At 36.7% G+C, this 17228-nt stretch overlaps 2 protein-coding genes across 9 annotated transcripts in view; one reads left to right on the top strand and one right to left on the bottom strand.

Moving 5' to 3' along the window:
- The window catches only part of LOC117963883 (echinoderm microtubule-associated protein-like 5), a 51999-nt gene extending 44865 nt beyond the window's left edge, over positions 1-7134 (bottom strand). For 5 of the 6 annotated variants that reach the window (XR_009307709.1, XM_058991806.1, XM_058991809.1 and 2 more), the window contains exon 1: positions 5688-6211. Coding sequence is in view for 5 of the 6 variants with exons in the window: in XM_058991806.1 (XP_058847789.1) it covers positions 5688-5884 (197 nt within the window). In the remaining variant the exon portion in view is untranslated. Of the gene's footprint in view, positions 1-5687; positions 6212-6907 lie in introns of those variants that run through there. The other variant, XM_058991805.1, reaches the window with a different exon arrangement.
- Positions 7135-7545: 411 nt separating this feature from the next.
- Positions 7546-17080, top strand: LOC117424157 (tetratricopeptide repeat protein 8-like). 3 transcript variants are annotated; one of them, XM_058991815.1, is made up of 15 exons: positions 7546-7686; positions 8470-8499; positions 10499-10619; positions 11111-11174; positions 11532-11691; positions 11901-11990; positions 12418-12462; positions 13050-13135; positions 13278-13365; positions 13740-13850; positions 14025-14164; positions 14584-14758; positions 15376-15498; positions 15633-15716; positions 16126-17080. In XM_058991815.1, exons 1-15 carry the CDS (start codon positions 7573-7575, stop codon positions 16240-16242), a joined length of 1548 nt encoding a protein of 515 aa, XP_058847798.1. In that variant the 5' UTR covers positions 7546-7572; the 3' UTR covers positions 16243-17080. The 3 variants fall into 3 exon arrangements, with proteins under 3 accessions (XP_058847798.1, XP_033896167.3, XP_058847799.1); XM_034040276.3 differs by lacking the exon at positions 8470-8499; XM_058991816.1 differs by lacking the exons at positions 7546-7686; positions 8470-8499 and adding an exon at positions 7747-8234.
- Positions 17081-17228: the final 148 nt, after the last annotated feature.

Raw genomic sequence — 17228 nt, forward strand, 5'->3', positions numbered from 1 at the left:
TTTGCACTGCACATCAGTCTGGAAAATCAGGAACATTAAATTGCCCAAAGTTCATAATTAATTATGCATTGTGTTTTATTGCATATACACACTATTGAATTATTGATTACTACATGTGATTTACACATGCAGAAAAATATCAGTGTACATACAGCACAGGACTGACTGTTTATTCCTGGTGTTAAAGCCCTGAGTCACTGTGGTTTATATTCCTTTTGCATCAAATGGCCTTTCTTTAGGCTGTTATTGCCTAAAGAAAGGTCATTTGATGCAAAAAGAATATAAACAGTTACTATGCTATTTTAGTCTCACTGATGGTACTGTATGTAGGTCTGCGATTGCAAAATGTGTGCATTTGTAAAATAACGTGTCCTTGACAAAGTTTCATTTAAAGGGCTTGTTACTGTCGGAAAGAGTGTAGAGCATGGCTTTGACGTAATTCCCCCATAGTGCACCAGACTAACGCACTCAGACAGTTCCTGCTGGCATAACCAAGGACAGTGCAAGAGGCTAGTCATAGGTCTGTGCTTGCTTTACTTGTGCGGTGCTTCTGGCAATCTGAGCACAGGAAATAGTGGATGCCACCACAAGCAAATGAAACCTTTCTGTGTATTCGATTTGAATTGGGTCCTGAAGGGCAACAAGGTATTATTTTGCTGAACAAAATCAAGATTGCATTTCATGAATCTTGTGTTCGAGGGGGCTAAATGTGTATTCTTATTTTTCAAAGCATCTTTATTAAGATAATGTAGATAATATATCCCTTTTAAGGTATGGAAGCGTTGTTATAAAGCAGAAAAAACAAATGCTAAGGAAACACATCTGAGTGCAGAACTGAACAGGATTGTGGGACACAGCAATTTCACACACATTTCTAAATTGACTTGGTTGTAAGAGAAGAATCTAAACTCTTTGCTCAACAGAAATTTCTCCTGTATTGTAAAAAAACTAAAGATCCAGTATCATGAGCTAACCGTGCGGACACACTACAGACTCTCATTGATACCATTAGAATAAAGAGCATCAGGAGGCACGAAGGATTAAGGATTACATTGGAAAGGAGTGCATGTGAGCGCACATGGCTTACAGATGGGCAGAGCACTGGATCATAATGCAGAGTATACTGGGCTAGAGAGAAATTTCAATTGGTTTCTCAGATTAGATCCTGTGGCTAAGTGAAACATGATTTTACCCTTGTTTATTGTTTGTGCTTATTATTTTATACTACACATATAGACATTCAATCAAATACAATGCATGAGGCTCATTTTTCCCTTAAATGCACAAATTGTTGTCACAGTCACAATACCAGATCTTATTTACCTGAATATTATCTTGAAATTGTGACTGTGCAAGAAAGTTTAAATATTAATATCGGGGCATTGAGAATGACATTTGGAATGTCTACAGCTCAGGTTCTTAATTCCCTTTTCTACTTAAAATTCTACTCACTAAGTACTAAGTACCCTAGTGATGCAAATTGTCTACAGATTTAATCCTCTTTAAATATTACTGTAAGAGTGAATACCTAAATACATTTTCATTTTGTGAATACAAACCTGTCCGTTTAATATCAAAAACCTGGAATGTTCATGCGCAGAGCAGCTCCCTTGCTAGTTTATGATTTACATATCAGGTCCAATTTAAACACCTAATTTTACTGTACAAAAGCTTCTTGCCAGTATAACCTGCATGGGTCTGAGAAGGGCTCAATTTAAGAAGAAAAAAAACAATCTACAAAAGTGTTATATAATTCTTTTAAGCAATGTTCCCTGTTCTGTGCTTCTTAATGGAAGAAAGAACAGAAAGAATCCGATGGAATCAGGAATTTCCAGGAGTTCTTTATGAGTCAAGACAACGTGAGCGCAAGCAAACATCTGGACAGCAGCACTGCGACAGGCGGGGTTCTACAAGCACCATATCTTTTATATAGAGGGGCCTGCTTTAAAGATTCTGTTAAAAAAGGATGTAATCTCAGGATATCAAAAAAATATCCAGCAGCCCTTGCAGAGTACTGATTCGACAAGTCTTCAAGGTGTTTATACTCTTCTGAAAGCACGCACTACCATTCCCCTGTTGTTCATGAAACACTCGCATTTTGTTAATAGGTCTTGCCCATCATGTCTGAAACTTACTTACAACAGGGAGATGCAGCCTGTATACTGTGTCTTACATACTTGTGTGTGCAACAGAAAATGGGTTTGACACGTTTTTAGGCCAGGAGATGTTTCTATTACCAAGTCCATACGAGATATAGAAATATTTTGCAGTGTTGTGATTTTTCCAATAATTATTTGTAGGTGTTTTTCTTTACACTACTGCAAAACGTTATCATTTTGTGGATTCGATACTACGTAGAGTCCTGTACACAGCAGTGCTGTTGCTTTTTTAGCAGTTGTGTTCAAAAAGGATTTCACGCCTACGCAAGACAGCAGGAAAATGAATTGTTAAGTCAATGCAGCTTGGTTTGTGGAAATAAAGATAACGACAGACCAACAGAAACCAGGGTTTATTTTCTTGTTTAAATTACAAGTGTTTGTAAATAACACATTTTAAATAAAATAAAACCATTTAGAATTAACCAGAATGCAATGCTAAATGAACTGGCATGCAAAGCAAAGAGCACACTCTTTAAGATTTAAAGGCAGAAAGATTTTGTACTCAACACCAACGCTGCAACAATGGAGCAATGGTTTGATTCCACTCTACAGTATGTTAAAAAAAATTGGGAAGTTACACCTCAGTGTAAGAGTACCTACAGGGCTTCTTATGCCTCTTTCAGAAAGCAGGATAGCTGCAAAGAGGCTGCCTCAGGATAGCAATGTCAGGTCCCGGGAGCCTCTGGTGACCTTCTGCCATGGCAGTTTCAGTCAGAATGAAGAGGCAACCCTGGGGTTGTGTACACAGCTTGAGGCAGCTTGTGAGTGGAAGCTCCGTGCTCTCCCACATCATTATATATTGGACTGAGTCAGCACTGTGACACTGGGTCATTTTAAATCTCTCAGAGATGGTGTGGGAATCAATCATGACAGTCAAACTCTGCTTAGCGCAGTGCCTGTCTTACCTGCTGATGATGACTGCGTTTAAAAAATGAAGGGATCCAAATAAAGAAACAGCAGTGTTGCCAGCTGGACTTTCAAATTCAGAATACATTTTAGGAACAAGAAGCAATTCTGTTTGTTATGTGAATTAAGGAGACTTGCCAACAGTATTCAGGTCTCGCATACCATTCTACTGGACCTCTTTCAGCTTCCTTGGCAAATTTGTCAGATCTATGTGTATTACACAAAGAGTCTAGTAATATCACAAAGACTGTATATGCTTACAATTAATTTTTACTGCTACTATTGTTATTGTTCATTTGTGGTTAGTTTATTTGATATTATATTATATTATTTTAGTTTATACAGTCAGTTACACGAATGATAGGATATTCTTTGGTTGTCATTTTCTATTTATACAAAAAAAAAAAAAACATTTGAATATCTTGCCATTAAATCTTGGTCCATTACTAAAATATCTGCTGCTCCCATCAATAACCTTTTTCAGCAGCTGAAAGCAAGTGACCCACATAGAATGCCGATTTCAGACACTGAGGCACAACATTACCCCTTTCACGCTAACAAGGACATCTGAATTACTTGGAACTTGATGGAATACTCAATAATTCCTGTGCTCGACATTCCCAGAAGACACTCTGTTCTGCATTCAAAGGTTACAGTCCTATTAAAATGCAGTAAGCAGTTACTTTTTTTTTGTAGCTTTTCTCATATCGGATTACATTCAGTTTACCAACAGAGCAATAGGGTGGATCTAAAATTACTATATAGGAATACATACCACTGTACAGGTCTGTAAATCGACAGTAGTTCATCAATAATAATAATAATAATAATAATAATAATAATAATAATAATAATAATAATAATAATAATAATCATCATCATCTTTGGAAATACATATACTGATTCTGGCTAGAAGTGTGTTTATTGAAGAAAATAATCTAAATGTTGTCTTTAACTCCAAATCTGTATAAGCAAAAACTTTTAAAATATTTAATGCAATTACTCTGTAAAGAACCAAAATAATAAATAAATAAATATGTTTATCATTCTATTTTTCAACAGGGAAGCAACCAAGACCTTTGTCCAGCAAACACAACAGTTCAACTGAAACATGATAAAAAACAAACAACTACTGGTAAATGGTTTTAGTTGTGTATTATTCATAAACAGTGCCAGACATGGAGTAGTACTGTACAGTGTAAAATAGTTCAGCTTTTTTAGTACCTCTTCGGTTTTTCTTCATGCAAGGCATGAAAGAGCATCTCTGCAATGTGTTTGATAAAATGCATTCTCAATACTCACAAGAGGAAATCCATGCATCAGGGAATTCCAGAGAATGTTCCTCATCAACACATCAATAATACAGAAGGTGGACTAGCTGCTTAATATGGTTACAGGCTCTGGCTGTAGCAGAACAATGATAGGGTTTAACCTGTCATTTTATAACCTTCCTGTAAAATGAGACACCAACCTGGAGACAGCGAGGTCAGTGTGAATGAACCATCACAGACTTGCCACAACACTTTTCTGAATAAGCACCAACGCAACACAAAGTGTAACAAGGCTGTTCAAGTAATGACAATGCCAAACCCTTAAGTCTTCACTTTGAAGTGGGACAGCACTATTTCCTCCATGTATTCTCACACTGTATATCGCTACTATTCTGTTACCTATAGTGTAAAGTACAGACCCCAACGAGAAATAGGAGCAGTTTGCCTTTGCTGGCCTTTTATTTTAGTTTTGAATTCAGCTGAATATACAGCTGTTCTTTAAAAACAATTATAACAAAGATGTGTACTTTGTTATATTTGTAAAATTGTGATCCTGTGTGCACAGAAAAATGGCTATATATATATATATATATATATATATATATATATATATATATATAGTATCACCATCCTTCTGTGTACTGGCTGTGAACAGATATATTACACACACGCGATTGAAATGTAGTATACTGTACACAGCCACCAGCGTTAATTTACTGTAAAGCGCAATCTGCCGAACAGTAATGTGACCTCATATACTTAACCCCACACATCCCTTCCAATTTCGGAGATCTCCCTTTGCTCTGATCGGTTTCAAGAAGGGGTGTACAGTACGGCTTTATTTTGAAGACAGGTCCGTTTCAGGTTACTTTGTGCGAATTTTCAGATTGCATTGTACAACGTATCTTTGTGATCATATTTCACTGCAGTATATCTGATACAATCATGAACTAAAACAATAAAAAAAAAAACATTTAAAAAAAAAAACAATTTTCAAATGTGTATAAAATTATATAGTCCCTTATAATTACAATATAAGTTTTAACCGTTGTAAATAAAATGTCTGTTTTTATGGCCACCTTCGTGAAGGTTAATCGTGTCAGATTCACATTATCTTTCTGCTACTTTCATTTTTTTTCATCCCATAAATGTAGTTCTATGCCCAAATATACAGTTATTTATTTTCGCTTAGAAATACATATTAAAAAAACGCACACTGCTAGGCACAAACTGTACAATACATACTGTGAGGTCATCATGTGTGTGACCCAGATGTAGCAATATAATTGCAATTTGCAAATTCCATAATACTTTGAGAATGCACTGAAAAAAAATCGTAACACAGACTTACCTGATTATGTCATCGTTGTGTCCCAGGTAGAATTTCTGCTTATGTTCCCTGGTGTTATAAACTACTCCGACACCGGCAACAAAATAGACAATCTCCTTGGCCGCGGTGTAGTACAGGTTGTTGCGACATTGATGTCCTCGGTAGCCATAGACCCACTCCAGCCGCAGGTGATAATTTGGAGCTGTTCTGTCAGCCATGTCTTATTTATTTATTTATCTTCTGATGCAACCTAGATATAGTTTCTTTTCTATTCCCCCGTTTCCAATGAAGAACATGAACAGTTTGTCTTTTTTTAAGCCAAATCTTAATTTTAGTATTGTCAATGCATTTTAGTTTGCTACTGCTACATCTGCAAAAAAAAATATATACATATATATATCCCCGTTGCTTTAAAATGTTTTTATATATATATATATTGTTAATACATCTTGGTTTTATGCATCTAACACTTTTGGAGTACCAAACTCGCTGCACCGCATCTAGCTACGACCCTGAGCGAGCAGCTCTGTTCAAGACAGTCTCCAGCAGCTGTCAAATCCTGTAAACAGCGAGCTCTCGCAGCAGTTTATGCCCCGCCTACTATTTTAAACTCCAGTATTGACTGATAACGGGGTGCCCAATGAAATCCCAAGAGGTTTGCAATATGGCGGGACAGAAAGTGGTGATAAACCAATGAGAACTAGGTAAAGGCAAGAATTGGTCAGAACACTCTTCTCTGCCTCTGTAATGGTCAATTTAGGAAAGGTTTTGAAGGCTGTCAGTCAAAACAACAGGGGGTAAAATAAACGTAATCCCGCCCACACACATATTGCTACCTCCAGGTTTACAGTCTTTGGCATCAATTATGCCATAACCGTTCATATTATTATTATTATTATTTATATATATGTGTGTGTGTGTGGTTAATAGTGTGATAGTAATATTCTGTTAAGACTTTTTTTTTTTTTTTTTTTTTTTAATGCCCTTGGTGTTTGCTGGCAGTAAGCGTCAGGCAGGCTCACTTAGTAACAGCTGTTGCTAAGGGGCGTGTTGTTGATGCCAATCATCCTTTTCTAATCTGCCAAATAAAATAAGTAATGCTGCTGAGATCCTTAAAGCTTGCCTACACGCACACACACTACTTTTATATCTGGCATAAACAAAAACTGATATCAAAGGTGCTTTGTGTCATAATAATCCTGTATAAAGAATAAAGTTGTAAAATGGTATTGAACATGTACCTTGAATATGTAACAAGTCACAGGTGCTCAGAGTCACAGCCATACCGATTATCAGCAGGGAATGGGATACTAAAGAGTCGTAGGAGCCGACTGAGCCATTGGTTGCACAGCTGTGGTTTTGTAAACAATTTTCATTTCAAAGTTGCCTGGATTTTCTTCCCCACCCTTCAATTTAACACAGATGATTGTGAACATATGGGGTTGATAGGTTACTCATTCATCCACATCCTGTAAAAGGAAAAAAAACAGAAAAGAAAAAAATATATCTTAATAGAAACGCCACCGTGAAAGCCAAATTATTCGTTATTAAAACCCGAATCTATTTCAAAGAGGATTAAGTAATTATGTGGAGAGACAGAAAAGAGGCTTCGTAATTGCCTTTAACAAAACCTATTTTTTGTATGTATTAGAACACAGCTAATATATTAATGATTATTAGAAATTCATGTATATATCAAAACTAATTTACTGCATACGTATTTTGTGACTCGATTAGGGGGGAAACATGCGGGAAGCATGATTGTTTTCAGGCAAGTGTGTGGGTCTCTAGTTTTGCTGAGGACCCCGAGCCTTCGTTGCTAGGAGTTACACGGGACGCCACTTCTACTCTGTTGTGTACAAATCTTAATCAGGTTGTGTTATTATTATTATTATTATTTTTAAAGATGGTCACAGATATGGATCCTGTTTTTTTGGCATTGAGCTATTTCAGGAGGCGAAAATTCCAGCAGTGCTCCGATCTGTGTTCTCAAGTACTGGAGAAAAGTCCTTACGACAAGGTATTATTCATATTTTGACAGGTATAATCCTACTGTACTGGATTGATGATGGGCAACTGATCCACATCAACCCTGGTCTGAACTGAGTATATTATGTAAAACTACTTTTTTTCTAGTAACGTAAAAGTACGGTTTTTCGTTTACTTATTGGGGGAAATGTATAATGCTATTCGGTTATCAGTCCTTCATGAATGGGACTGTTCGACATTTAGCAACTCATTACAAAATTAGCTGCTACAGAATTACTACAAAATGAATGTTTTCAAATGAGTAAAGTTACACGATCCAGTGGCCTATAAAGATCAAGTGACCGCCCCAAAAGAAAGAGGATCGAAGACCAGTCAGCAAGGACATTCACTACAGTCGCATTCATAGCCTGCTAGCTGTCACATTCATTCGATAGTAAAATACTTCTCAGTAGGGATGGAAATAAGACTCCCAGTGCATAGCAGTTTGATCCATTCCTGGTTTTACTAGAAGCTTAGTAAGACACACCTGAGCTTGTTACCTATACACTGTGCCTAATCAAGCTCAAAATAAAACCTGAGGTGGGTGGAAGTACTATGAGATTTTCATTCCTGTTTGAGATTTGGCTCCCTGTTTAATTTGAGCATTCAAAAGAAGGCGGTTGTATAAGGTCATGTTATTAATGCTTTTCTTAACCTGTTGTTCTGTTGCCTCATGCCATGTTTCATATGACTTCATATACATTTTTGCAACTACCTGAATTGTTGTGGCAGTTTTTATTTTGCTTTCATTTTTTTCCTGTCATTGCTTTCCAAGGAGGCTGAAATTACAGTCATTACTTCTGAGGTAACAAACATCTACTACAGTAGCTGGTTATATTTGCATTCCCTCCCATTTCTTTTATCTGGTAATGAATGCAATTATTATATTTGATGTCAAACAAGTAACAAAGGCTCCTTTAGGAATGTAATCAGTTTGTATTGTATTTTTTCTTACTTATTTTAATGAAAATATTTTACAGATTTTCTATAGATAAGTACACACTTCTCATGTTTGCATTGGTTTACTTAACAGACCTCTCCTGAACTGATGTACAGTGACGACTGTAACATAAGCACTCTTTAAGATAAAATTAGGGGAATGGCTGCTTAATGAAGAAGTGACTAGTCTTCACATGGTTGACCTTCACTTTTTGAAAGCTTGCTAGTTTCTTAAACTATTTCCATCTAATATCATGTAACATCAGGCTTGTGATTTCTCATTGATTGCGTCTTTGTATCACTGGTAACCAATTCTATGTCTTGGTATTTCACATGATACATAAGCTACCGTACACTATGTAATCACCGTGTTTTATCAATTGATCTAACATTAGACTAATCATCTTGATTTATGACTGGAGCTAAATTAACGAAAGCCAGGCTAGTCAAAATATAATTATGGAAAGTAATGGTGCACAGTCTGTCCCGGTGTATGATTTGATAAACTGTGACAAACATTGTAACCTGTGCCAAGCAGTCTGGAATAGGAATCCAAATGACCAATTAGGAAGCACAGCTACTCTTCCTGTGACCACACGAAAATGAATTAGGTTGCAATAAAACCAAATGACCTTCCCCAAAGACACGGAAGAAGTGAGGCTTTAGTAGTTTTAATTGAGGGAGCTGTTTATGCTCTGCAGGGACAGTCAATGATGATGCTTTTATGAAAGGAGGAAGCATAAAACATCATTTTGAGAAATCGTTACAATGAATAATCAAGTGAAATGTAAAAGACTGTAGATTGCTTGATTTTATTTAGATGAATAAGTCAGCAAAGCAGTAATAGAGGTAATTGGTTTTATTATTTTGGAGCGGTTAAAATGGTCATCCAATTTATCTGATCTGCTAGTTCAATTACATTTCAAAGGTAAAGCTGATGCAGCTGCAATTGAGGCTTTAATACAGGTCCTATAATATGCTGGCCCAAGATAGGGTTTCAGTTGAGACCTTATTGAAATGTTATAAACAGAATCCATGTCTACTGCATGTTCTGTGTCTGCCTGTGTTTCAATTGGAACCTTTTTATCTTTTCCTTCTTTCAAGAGGTTCCAGTTCATTTCCTGCCTGACAGCTATCTTAGCACACACCTGTGTAGTACATGCAATATTAAGCTGTGTCAATAAAAGCTATTCTGCAGCTGTCTCTACACGTTTCACCACCTTTTTCACCAGAAGGGCAAATGCCTGAAAACCTCCTGAGCCACTACACTAAATAGAAAACCACCTCTACTTCATTCAGCCGTGTTGTCACAGCTTAGAATGTAATACAATTGCTCTTGTCATCGTATATTTGTCAGTCGCTCAGGTCATATCATTTTTCCTCTTGGAGTGCTAAGCAAGTTTTGTGTATTAAACAATTACCCCTCAGACGCAGGAAAACTATAGCCTACCTTTTATTGTATTGCACAATAGATATCATACGCGGTGTCATGTGAAACATTGAGGCTATCAATTTAAGGGTGAAAAATAGGTCAGTTTTCCGCTTGCAAGTGAGGAATTATTTGGTTTCATTTTGTATGTACCGTAGGGATTTTGGATTGTTTCTTATTGTCTTCTACAAGGTCCTTTATGAAAACTTTAGCCAGTTCACTGCCATTGTTTATTAATATGATCAGATGGCAAGACTTGCACCATTCAGGGGTTCATTAATCTGAGTAGTTCAAACCGATATTGATTTGCATGTAAATAACCTATAACAAATCACATAGTGAACGTCCAAACAAATCCCTGGGTCTGAGTATCACCCTGACTTCCTTTTTAAGTGCTTTAATGTAATTTGTAAAGGATTCTGTCCTCTCTAATCAGGCCGCATGGAGTCTAAAAACACAGGCTCTGACAGAGATGGTGTATGTGGATGAAATAGATGTGGATCAAGAGGGAATAGCAGAAATGGTGCTGGATGAGAATGCGATTGCTCAGGTTGCACGTAAGTACCTGATCCTGTGTAACTAGAAAATGGGTTTCAAGAGGGTTCTTCCAAAGAGCGATACACATTTTAACCACAATAGGATAGCCTAGCGCAAGGCTGAAATTGGGCTGTGCTGTACCTATCAGTAATTCTTCTGCAACTCTCTCCATGGAAAAAACAGCTTTAACTAAATCCCCTTAAAATGAAATGTCTTTATGGGTTGTATTCAACTGTCATATCCATGGATTAAGGCAACAATATGGAAAGTGAGTTCTAAATGTGCTTCTATATACATTTGTTCTTAGAGTCTGGGATATCCCGTAGCTATACTGAAAACTGTAGGTTTGTTTCCCACAGTATTATTTGTTTTCTTTTTAAATTGTTTTCTGCTTTTTAACTTGCTAGTTGGTCACTGTACTTTAAAGAATTTAAAGAGAAAGGCAGTAATGCTCGTCTCCACAGGTGCAATGCTTAATTACTGTATTCATCAACTGTGTGTCCATCTCTAGGCCCTGGTACATCTCTGAAGCTGCCAGGAACAAGCCAGGGAGGAGGTCCAAGTCCAGCTGTCAGGTATACTCATTGCTATTGTAGATTTACATGATTCATCAATGCATTGTACTCTCCCCAAAAATGTGAGTTGTGACGACTCTTTTTTTTCTGATTTCACCCTTTAATCTCCTACCCAGCAGGTTTCTAATTTGGCTGGTCCTGGAAAAGGGGAATGTGACACATGCTCACTATCACCATCCAGCTCCCATTAACTTATATTTCTTGTTGTTCATTCCACTCCCGCTGTATTCCCTAACCTCTTCGGAGGCAAAAAAGCTGTACCTTCATTATGTTCTGCAGTAGATGCCATATGGTGACAGTCATATGAAACATTAAGGCATTTACCCGGTACATTGTAATTCGTTTTTGTTTTTTCAGACCCATGACTCATGCAGGGAGGCCCATTACTGGGTTTGTCCGGCCAAGCACACAGTCTGGACGACCTGGCACAATGGAGCAAGCCATCAAGACTCCGAGGACTGCCCACACTGCCCGGCCAGTCACTAGTGCTTCCGGGAGATACGTTAGGCTAGGAACGGTATAGCGTTTTTCAATTCAGTTTTATATAAAGCAAAAACGACTATATTGCAAGCCGCAACAGTATTTTCCTTTACTACGAATAATGTGGCCTCACCCAGTAGAATTCATTGCATTTTAGTAATCCGTTACAGAATGTATGCATATAACTAACGCAACCTGCTGGAGGTGTTTGTTTCATAACAATCTGTATTCATTTTGTTTTTGCAGGCATCCATGCTTACCCATCCCGAAGGACCCTTTATAAACCTGTCTAGATTGAATCTGGCAAAATATGCACAAAAGCCCAACTTATCAAAGGTATTCTTCTTTTCAAGGCAAAGGAATCTTCTACAAGGAGAGAATTTCAAACGATGGTACACTTCAGTCATACATAGAATGGATTCATTCCTGTATAATTCCCCCTGTTTTAAAATGTCATGCTTATGCTTGTGTTAACCCCAGTGGGGGTTCTGTACAGGAGTCTGTATGGGCTTTGAGAAGTGCTCACCAAATTCTGATAAACTGTGATTCCTTTGCACACATTTTTGGTTGAGCTATTTAAGGCTATATCTTGAGATGTGTGTGTCAGATTGTTAACATGTTATGAGATGCTGTTGTACCTGCTGTGGCTGTTGGTCATGGTAATCTATTTTTTTCATAGTACTGACACTGTTAAAAGGTTCTGTTTATCTTTGGCATGGATATGTATTCTAAACAACATTGTTCATCTTTCTTTTTGTCCTAGGCATTGTTCGAATACATCTTCCATCATGAGAATGATGTTAAAAATGTAAGTATTATCAGTAAAAATAAATAAAAATTTCCAATCCATTACGGTATTATAGTATGTGATTGAAAACTGAAAATACATCAGTTTAGTTTCACAGAATAAATGTATACCGTGTTTTTGAATCATTTTGGAAAGTTGACTGTATATTTCTATTTTCATAATATACTAATTAAACTGCCTCAGGTTGTTCTGCACTTCATTGTGATTTCAACTGAGGATCCAAACAAGTTTTCAGGTTAGCCTGTCAAAATTTATCACAGTATTTTAGATGAAAGGTCACTGGTCTACAGAGGAGCAGTTTGCTGTTTTGGTTGCACTATGAGATTTCCTGGGGCATCAACAAAGCAGTGTTGTTTGTTTAGTTTCTGTTGTGACACTTCTCAGCTCTCTGTTGGTGTTGTTCATTTGACCATTATAAATGTCAGAATGTCTTTGAGTGGCAGCTCTCAGAGCAGCGTCTAGTTGATTTGTTCCAGTATTTAATGACTGGCCGTCTGCAGCCGAGCTCCTTGTTTGATATGACACTCTTCAAGAATAGCTTTGCAATAACTGCTTTTAATACTTTCTATAAATGTGTTCAAACATAGGCCTTGGATCTTGCAGCCCTTGCTACTGAGCATGCTCAGTTCAAAGACTGGTGGTGGAAGGTACAGCTTGGGAAATGCTACTACAGGTAAAGTGTGCTGTTTGTAATGCTTAGGGTTTGGGAAAAGATGTGTGTGCCTTCATCAGGGTAGTTGTGTGCACGGTCAGGATCTGAGGCACACCAGAACTAAAGTAGACTTTTTCAATTACACTATGTTCTTTATTCCCAGGCTGGGCTTGTACCGTGAAGCTGAAAAACAATTTAAATCTGCACTCAAACAGCAGGGAATGGTTGACTCGTTCCTTTATCTGGCTAAGGTAATGTTTTTAACAAAAGTGGTTTACATAGCATATCCCAGCGTTTCTTTTCCATTCCTTCTCCACGCTCTTTGCATTTAGTCACTTTAATACACTGATTACCCAATCTCCCCAATTGTTTAGGAAATTAACAAATAGAGCTTTCATGGATCTTGGCCAATTGGAGAACTTGCTTGGTTCTAGTCATTTAATTGTTCTCGCACAGTTGTAAAATGAGGGTTATACTTAATGTTTATTTGTCCTAATTATTTTTTCTGTTTGATTTTAATGTAAATGTATCCTTTCTCCGATATGTATTTATATATATTTTGTTTGATATTAAACATTTAAAGGTTCTGGATATATTAATCACCTACTGTACTAATTCTAAACAGGTCTATTTGCGTTTGGATCAGCCTGTAACAGCTATCTGCCTTTTCAAGCAAGGTCTGGATCAATTTCCAGGAGAGGTTACCATGCTCAATGGAATAGCCAGGATTTATGAGGCATGTATTTAAAAATGGGGGTTTTAAATGCTAGATTTTTTAAATGTTCAAAACATTGCCAAACTGATATATCAACTCCTGTATAGACATTTTGACATCTTAATTGCTATTGAATTTGCCTATATTCCTCCAATTTATCATTGGTAATAGATGGGTATTTTGTGTATTTCTTAGGAAATGAATGACATTACCTCAGCCACTGAGTATTACAAAGAAGTTCTTAAGCAAGACAATACCCATATAGAAGCCATAGCTTGCATTGGCAGCAATCATTTTTATACTGATCAGCCTGAGATTGCACTGCGGTTTTACAGGTAAGCACAGTGCTATCAATGCAGCTTTCTAATTCTAAAAATCAATCCTGTCAATGAAATACCCGAGTCACAGCGATTCAAATTCATTTAACTACATTTACCACAAAACCTTCCTGACTGTTAGTAATTCTTGACTACACAGACTTATAGAATGCAGTATGTCTTCCTATATCGCTGTGTTTGCTCTATTTGATCTGATTAAGCGTTCATTTTGCTGCAGGGGGTACTGCTGTTTTAAAGACAGATTGATCTACAAAAAGGAAATCTTGGCAGGCTTTTGCATTCATCGATTGCATTTATGTGGCATAAGATCAGCATAGCACTATTCAGTCTTGAGTATGGGACAGGGCTGCAAAACAAGAAATATGTGGTCAACCACTTAACAAAATGAAATGCTAAATCCCTTCTTTTCTGTCTAGACGACTGCTCCAGATGGGAGTTTATAACTGTCAGCTCTACAACAACCTGGGTCTTTGCTGTTTTTATGCCCAGCAGTATGACATGACGCTGAGCTCCTTCGAACGAGCACTTCAGTTAGCTGCAAACGATGATGAAGTGGCAGATGTGTGGTATAACATGGGACATGTGGCAGTAGTATGTACTTCTCTCATAGATACTGTTACAGGCAGATTTTTTTTTTTTTTTTTTTTTAATTAACATGCAATACAGCAGAGTGGGGTAGTGGTTAGGGCTCTGGACTCTTGACTGGAGGGTCGTGGGTTCAATCCCAGGTGGGGACACTGCTGCTGTACCCTTTAGCAAGGTACTTTACCTAGATTGCTTCATTAAAAACCCAACTGTATAAATGGGTAATTGTATGTAAAAATAATGTGTAAAAAATAATGTAATTGTATGTAAAAATAATGTGATATCTTGTAACAGTTGTAAGTCGCCCTGGATAAGGGCGTCTGCTAAGAAATAAATAATAATATTAGTAAGTTGCCCAATAGAATAAATACAGATCTTAACTGTGAAGAAAAGGCACAGTAACTTAAGTAATGAGCTGTATGTTTCATGTTGGATTTGGGGGGGGGGGGGGGGGGGTATATATTAAATAAGTGTTTAATGCTGAATATCCCTCATATTTTAAAATATTGGTATTGGAAATATAAAGGCTCTGACATTCCCATCCATGTAAACTTGTTTCTGTAATATTGATGCTCTTTCAGTATTTTATAATACAACACAACCCTTTTCCTTGCAATTCACAGGGAATAGGAGACTCTGTTTTAGCATACCAGTGTTTTAAACTGGCTCTGTCCAACAACAATGACCATGCAGAGGCTTACAATAACTTGGCAGTCCTAGAACTTCGCAAAGGCAGAGTTGAACAGGTAAGATCTAGAGCAGTGCATTCAACCTGTATGTTAAAACCAAGCTCTTAATTTATTACAAGATAAGATTCTTTCTGTTGTTTACAAGTATTTCTTCTTAATAGTTGTGTTCATCAAAATCTGATTCTTTTCAGGCAAAGGCGTTCCTGCAGACTGCTTCAGCTCTGGCATCTCACATGTATGAACCTCATTATAACTTATCTACCCTTTCCGAGAAGGTACATATAACCCTTTTTTTTATCAAGATACAATTTTAGTTACCTGATTTTTATTACACTAACCTTGATTCTCCAAACTGATTTTAAGAACACCTGTGTTATCCAAACAGCCCACTGGTAGCCTGTTATGTACAGTGATCTTCAGTCCTGTATTCATAGATACAATGCATTAACTAGCCCTATATCTCTGGTCTTGTCAGTTCAGTATTGAAATTAGGCATAAAAGGTTTTAAGTACACAATTCTTAGAGCATTTCCCATTGTATAATTTGTAGCTGCTGACCAATAATGAATCCCAGTGTAGGCAGATCCAAATAGATGTCAATTTAACTAAACCATCTATAACCTTAGACCTATGATTATCTTTGTCTTGATGATGATGATGACGATGATTATTATTCTATGAATAGATGGGCGACCTTCAAAGCAGTTATACTGCTGCTCAGAAATCAGCAGCTTCATTCCCAGAACATGTGGACACGCAGCAGCTCATTAACCAGCTCAAACAGCACTTTGCTGTGCTCTGAAGAACCAGCTGAAGTCCTGATTATTCCACATGTGGAGTTTTCCGTTCTTTTTTTTTTTTTTAAATGTTCCTTTTACACAATACCGAGGGGGACAGTCTGTTCAAGTGATCCTCAGTTATCATACTTTCTACATTAATAAACAGATGATCTCTGTGCTTATTACAGAATGTGTCTGACTTCTCTGTTACACTTTGATGAATTATGTAAAGTTTTGTACGGATGGAACTTTTATGTTCCAGAAACCAACAATAGTTTCATGAATACCAAGCTTTATTTAATCCACTTAAATATAATTTCATAGCTCAGGAGGTGAAACACTTGAGTGATATTGCATTGCTTTATCAATACAAAAAAAACATTAACTTGGCACTAACACTAAAGATTTGTGAATATAGATACATTGTGTCTTAGAAAATGTATTTAGATATTTGAGGTACCAAAAAAATGTAACATAGTACTATTATTTAAACAAAACAAAAAAACTGTATTTTAATAATAATAATAATAATAATAATAATAATAATAATAATAATAATAATATGATGTTTGTACTCTGGTGTACTGTATCCCAATAAAACAAAATCATATTTCAAAATGTATTCTCTTCAGTTACCATAATTTATTTACATGAGAATAAAACAGACACAGCTGTAATACTTGACGTATACAATTGAACCCAAATCTGTCCCCTGAGATTTTTATGTTTATTGTTTAGGTTAGCAAAGCAAGTTATGGATATTGTTCTTTTCATTTATGAATGTTCATTTAAGCACTTTGTGATGGTGGTCCACTATGAAAGGCGCTATATAAAATAAAGATTGATTCACTTAGCACAAAACAGTGTGCTGCCTCATATTTTTATTTTCTGTAATGAACAGCGTGGTAAATAATAGGGAAACTCAGAAACAGACAACATGCTTTTGCCATCTGTTAAAAGCAATATTTCACTTAGAAAGATGAAGTAAAAGGGAAATCCACACAATATA

Source organism: Acipenser ruthenus, chromosome 18 (assembly GCF_902713425.1).
Source record: "Acipenser ruthenus chromosome 18, fAciRut3.2 maternal haplotype, whole genome shotgun sequence".
NCBI classification, from domain to species: domain Eukaryota; kingdom Metazoa; phylum Chordata; class Actinopteri; order Acipenseriformes; family Acipenseridae; genus Acipenser; species Acipenser ruthenus.